This window comes from Mirounga angustirostris, unplaced genomic scaffold (genome assembly GCF_029215605.1).
Source record: "Mirounga angustirostris isolate CCGP_5_RB_7025 unplaced genomic scaffold, mMirAng1.0.hap1 SCAF_7, whole genome shotgun sequence".
Lineage (NCBI taxonomy): Eukaryota > Metazoa > Chordata > Mammalia > Carnivora > Phocidae > Mirounga > Mirounga angustirostris.
In genome coordinates, this window is record NW_026991715.1 from 4,155,520 (window position 1) to 4,161,708 (window position 6,189).

At 33.5% G+C, this 6,189-nt stretch overlaps 1 protein-coding gene across 1 annotated transcript; it reads left to right on the forward strand.

The window, feature by feature from the left end:
* Positions 1-1,684: 1,684 nt before the first annotated feature.
* LOC135365292 (olfactory receptor 2AJ1-like) lies at positions 1,685-2,644 on the forward strand. The gene has a single exon (XM_064595633.1). It carries the CDS (start codon positions 1,685-1,687, stop codon positions 2,642-2,644), a length of 960 nt encoding a protein of 319 aa, XP_064451703.1.
* Positions 2,645-6,189: the final 3,545 nt, after the last annotated feature.

A 6,189-nucleotide genomic window follows, 5' to 3' on the forward strand; every position in this document is an offset into this window, starting at 1 on the left:
ATTAATGGAAAATGGAAAACCAGAATGACAAAATGATTTTTGGCAGTGAGAAAAAGTCAACAACTTTGGATAATGATATATTGAATTTGAGTTGTCAATAATATTCATTGATTTTTTTATTCATAGATTTTAAAGACTAACTTATGATCCACCAGTTCAAGGAAGGCATCGATGCCCTTAAATCTCAATCCATGTCCTTACCGAATTTTACTGAGCTGTTGGTCAAACCAGTCAAAACAGCAAGACCTACTTAAACATGTATATATCTGCAACGTCATTCAAAGGTTAATCTTTTCATATACCTAACGTTAGAGCAAAACAGTGGCCACATTCCAGGCCATCAAAATAGAGTGTAGAGGTTTATTTCATAATGAAGTATCTCAATAATCACTAAAGTAAAACAGAAAAATACACATTATTTATATTTTATCAGGGACATATTTGTACATTTGCTTCCCAAAGGGAAAACCAAAACACATTTCATTCAAACATAAAAGAGTGTTTTTGTTGTTGTTTTTAAGATTCATGGTGCTTGAACTTACAACCCTGAGATCAAGAGTCACATGCTCTACTGACTAAGCCAGACAGGAACCCCAAATTTATGAATAGTTCGTAAAGAAGGCAAATAACTTGTTTTATATGTTATTTATTTTTTATGATTTGCAGCAGTGTTTTCTTAAATTCTCTCTGTGTGTATAAGTATGTATGCATGTATATCTATTTATTGAGGGATAGATCATACATAGTGAATTTGTGCACATATAGTAAAGGGAACACTTAAGTCACTACCCACATCTAAACAATTTCATTATTTAGGAAACAATATGATTCTCTATATAAAGAATTAATGAAATATAATTCAATTTTGAGGAGTTAATAAAACTGGCCCAATTAAAATATATTCTCATTTTAACTGAATAAAATTTTCATTTTTTACATTTAAATGCTGATATTTACAAATTACAGATTAAATTATAAATAGAGATTAAGCTAGTTTTTATAGTATATCATTACTTATTATTTTAGAAAGATGTATAAATAATACATTTCATTTTCTTTAGGGTTTATCCAAATAAAAAATGAGACAGAAAATTGAGTTCCATATGCTATTCATTTATTCAGGTATTTAAAGGATATTATTGAGGAACTACTATATACCAGGCATTGTGTAGCCATTCAGTTTATACAGAGGGCAAAACAACGATTTCACATTGGGAAGTTTAAGTTCTGATGAGTTAGAATGACCATAAAAAATAAATGTAGTTCATAAGTTTATTGAATATGTAAAAGATGAAAAGTGATTTGCAAAATGCATCAAAGGACAGCACAGTAAGGAGGAATAGGCAAGTCGGGGGTTACTGAGATTTTAAGTACACTGTTCAGGGTAGGTCTCATTTAAAAAGTGACCTTTGACAAAAGATTGAAGTGCATTTAAGAATACGGAATTAAGACTACATGGAGCTGACAGCTTTCTCAATAGACCACTATCATCAGTTGATTCAAACAAATAAATGGCCATGTTGTAAACCAAGCCCACTTCCAAAGCTTGTTGAGAGTCTGTTGACTTGAACTGCAAAACCTGCATCACTCTCATTTTATTATGCTTCTAAATGTAAATGAGTTTGAAATTTACGCCACTGCATTTTAGCTCTATTTTTTCTATTTTAGGAAAAGAGTGGAGTTCATGATGGGGCATGAGAATCACAGTTTCACCAGTGATTTCATTCTTTTAGGACTCTTTTCTTCTTCTCAATCAAGTCTAGTTTTCATCTCCTTTATATTCATCATTTTTATTATGACTATAACAGAAAACACAATCATGATCCTCCTTATCCTCAGGGACTCAAGACTCCATACTCCAATGTATTTCCTGCTCAGCCATCTGTCTTTCATGGACATCTTGCATATTTCCAACATTGTTCCCAAAATGGTCACTGACTTTCTGTCAGGCAGCAGAACTATTTCATTCACAGGTTGTGGCTTCCAGATATTTCTATCCCTCACCCTCCTGGGTGGTGAGTGCCTTCTCCTGACGGCAATGTCTTATGATCACTATGTAGCCATCTGTCACGCACTGCACTATCCCATTCTTATGAATGACTATGTCCGCATTCTCATGGCTAGAGGGTCCTGGATTGTTGGAACCGTCAACTTCATAGTCCACACAGCTTATGCAGTCCAGTTTCCCTTCTGTGGCCCAAGAGCCATTGATCACTTTTTCTGTGAAGTCCCTGCCATGTTGAAGTTGTCCTGTGTGGACACAACACTCTATGAACGAGGAGTTTATGTAAGTGGCTTAATTTTTCTCCTTGTCCCTTCCTCCCTAATCCTTGCTTCTTATGTCCAAATTCTCCTTACTGTTCTTCAAATGAAATCATCAGAAGTACGGAAAAAGTCATTTTCTACCTGTTCCTTCCACATGATTGTGGTCACAATGTACTATGGGCCATTTATTTTCACATACATGAGACCCAAATCATACCACACTCCGGGCCAGGACAAATATTTGGCAATATTCTATACCATCCTCACACCCACACTGAACCCTATCATCTACAGTTTTAGGAATAAAGATGTTCTGAAGGCAATGAAAAATATGCTCAAAGTAACTTTCTCCATTAAAGATAGTAATAAAAATGCTTGAAGCATGTGTTTTCTATATCAATATTCAATGCTTAGAGATTATCCATTAGTCATATCTTTAGAAAGAAAATCAAAGTTTCTATCCATCAAGAGTGGAAAGTGGATTTTTCCAAACCTCCAATGAAAATTAAAAAAAAGTTTTACAGGTATTTGTTTTATAAATACATACATCCAGAAATGTACTGTTCCCTCCCATGAAAAATTCTAAGATCTTATAAAAATTGACTTTTATAATACTATCACGTTATATGGGATCTATCCATATAACTTTTGTATTTCATGAAACAGTAAAATTATAATTCCAAGGTTACAAGTAGTTATCAAAATTTCATAAAAAATTATAGGCAAAAAGGGTGCAGGTGTTCAAGAGGTAAAAATTCTAGTTATATGATACATAAGTTAAAAATAAGTAAGTCCTGTGATGTAATGTAGAGCATGGTGACTGTAGTTAACAATGGTCTGTTGTATATAAGAAAGTGGCTGAGAGTGTAGGTTTTAGTAGTTCTCATCATAACAAAATGAATTGTAGCTCTGTGTGGTGACAGATGATAACTAAACTTATTTTGATAATTATTTTATAATATATAGATATATCAAATTTTTATGCAGTACACCTAAGAACAGTAGAATTATATCAATTATACCTCAATAAAACAGAAACATAAACCAATGTATTTTAGTATTTAATAAATCATATATTATTATGTATTTTAATATACTAATACATTATGTAACTTATTTGATATACTCAATGCATTAAATATTATTTAGTAAGAATAACATTTATTAAGAGTTATTTAAGAACTAGCATTCAATTTCTATTAATATGAGTTCTAAATCATGAAAACACTTCCATTTGAAATCCACAATCCCTGTTTTCTTGCACAATGATGTAAACAAATATTGCATGCAAGAACCTCCATACATCAATTGCATCCCTGTCCTGGTACCCCTGGATCTTTTTTGTATTGTGAATGTCTGAGTGAGAGGGCTACACCTCTGTACAGAGAAAGTGAGGTAGAGGGGCCAAAAACAATCTAGCAGGCACAAGCAATTTCTGTTTTTGCTCCCTTTCAAACTTAATTGAGAGGGAATCTGGGAAACAAAATGTCAGAACTACATTAAATCACAAACCAGCACAACAACATGTATCACTCTGCCCTCACCTGGAAGTTTCAAAAAAAACACTAAACTTTTCGGAACTCCACTTGAAATATCCATTGTTCATTGAATAGTTTGTTTTGAAACCTTTGTTACTGAAGTGAGAAATATATATACATACACTTACATATATACATTAGTTGTGGTACAATGAAAGTACTCATCCTTTCTAGAAGCAAACACAAAATATTTAATGTGTGTATTAAAATTGTGTCTTGTTTTAGGTACACATATAGGGTTACATTTTGTAACATTTTTAGCATTTTATCCTAAAAATTAGTGCAAAGAAGAAAAATATTTTTTAAGACTTTATTTTTTAAGATTTTATTTGTTATCAATTGCCTTATAGAAGTAGTTGCTCCCATGTTAGAGGCATAGATATTTACAATTGTTAGATGTTCTTGTTGGATAGACCCATTAAGTAGGATATAGTGTCCTTCCTCCTCTCTTATAATCTTTGGTTTAAAATCTAATTTGTCTGATATAAGGATTGCCACCCCAGCTTTCCATTAGCATTGGAAATGCCTTTCCACCCCCTCACTTTTGATCTCGGGGTGTCTTTGGGTCTAAAATGAGTCTCTTGCAGACAGCATATCCATGGGTCTTGTTTTTTAATCCACTCTGATAGCCTATGTCTTTTGATTGGGGCATTTAGCCCATTTACATTCAGGGTAACTATGGAAAGATAGGAATTTAGTGCCATTGTATTGCCTGTAAGGTGACTGTTACCGTATATTGTCTGTGTTCCTTTCTGGTCTATGTTGCTTTTAGGCTCTCTCTTTGCTTAGAGGACCCCTTTCAAGATTTCCTGTAGGGCTGGTTTTGTGTTTGCAAATTCCTTTAGTTTTTCTTTGTCCTGGAAGCTTTTTATCTCTCCTATTTTCAATGATAGCCTAGCTGGATATAATATTCTTGGCTGCATATTTTTCTCATTTAGTGCTCTGAATATATCATGCCAGTCCTTTCTGGCCTGTCAGGTCTCTGTGGATAGGTCTGTTGCCAATCTAATATTTCTACCATTGTAGGTTACAGACCTCTTGTCCCGAGCTGCCTTCAGGATTTTCTCTTTGTCTCTGAGACTCATAAGTTTTACTATTAGATGTCGGGGTGTTGACCTATTTTTATTGATTTTGAAGGGGGTTCTCTGTGCCTCCTGGATTTTGATGCCTGTTTCTTTCCCCAAATTAGGGAAGTTCTCTGCTGTAATTTGCTCCAATATACCTTCTGCCCCTCTCCCTCTTTGTTCTTCTTCTGGGATCCCAATTATTCTAATATTGTTTCGTCTTATGGTATCACTTATCTCTCGAATTCTGCCCTCGTGATCCAGTAGTTGGTTATCTCTCTTTTTCTCAGCTTCTTTATTTTCCAACATTTGGTCTTCTATATCAATAATTTTTCACTAATTTTTTCTTCTGCCTCATTTATCCTAGCAGTTAGAGCTCCATTTTTGATTGCACCTCATTAATAGCCTTTTTAATTTCAACTTGGTTAGATTTTAGTTCTTTTATTTCTCCAGAAACGGTTTCTCTAATATCCCCCATGCATTTTTCAAGCCCAGCTAGTATCTTTAAAATCATGATTCTGAACTCTAGGTCCAACATCGTGCTAATGTCCGTATTGAGTAGGTGATTTTTTTCATCTTGTCATTTTGTGCAGAGCACAATAGATGAATGAGAGAACAAAATGCTAAGAGGGTAACAATGACACCAGAAACATATACACTAAACAAATCAGAAAAGACCTGAAACTGGGGGAAAAGAAAGGGAAAGAAAAAAAGAAAAAAAAAGAAAAAGATTAAAAAAAAAACAGGATATGATCAAATATGATCAGGCTGGTTCATAGATCAGTGCCACACACTAGATTTTGGGTGTATTTTGGTCTGTTAGGAGAAACTGCCTCCCAAAAGTTTAAAGAAAGAAAAACTTACATATGTACAAAAATAAGGTTAAATACGAAGAAGGGATGGAATATGACTGGAAAGATGAAAATTATAATAGAATTGATAAGAAGTTGTTTGAAAAAAGAAAGAAGAGGAATAAAAAAAAAAAGAGGGCGAGAATGTGATCAGGCAGGAGACTAGAACAAAGCCATACACTAGAGATTTAGGGTATATTTTGGTGTGTTAGACGCAGCTGTAACCCAAAATTTTAGAGAGAACAACATATATACATATACCAAAAATAACTTTAAACTACTATGAAGGGATAGAATATGACTCTTAAATGAAATTTTTTTTTTAAAAGGGAATGATGTTGTTGGTTGAAAAAGGGAAAAATAAAAAAATTTAAAAAAAAAGCAAAAGAAAAAAAGAAAATTAAAAATATTCACTTTGAAAGACCAAAGAATCATGGGGAAAAAAGCCATGAAATCCATGTGCTGTATTCC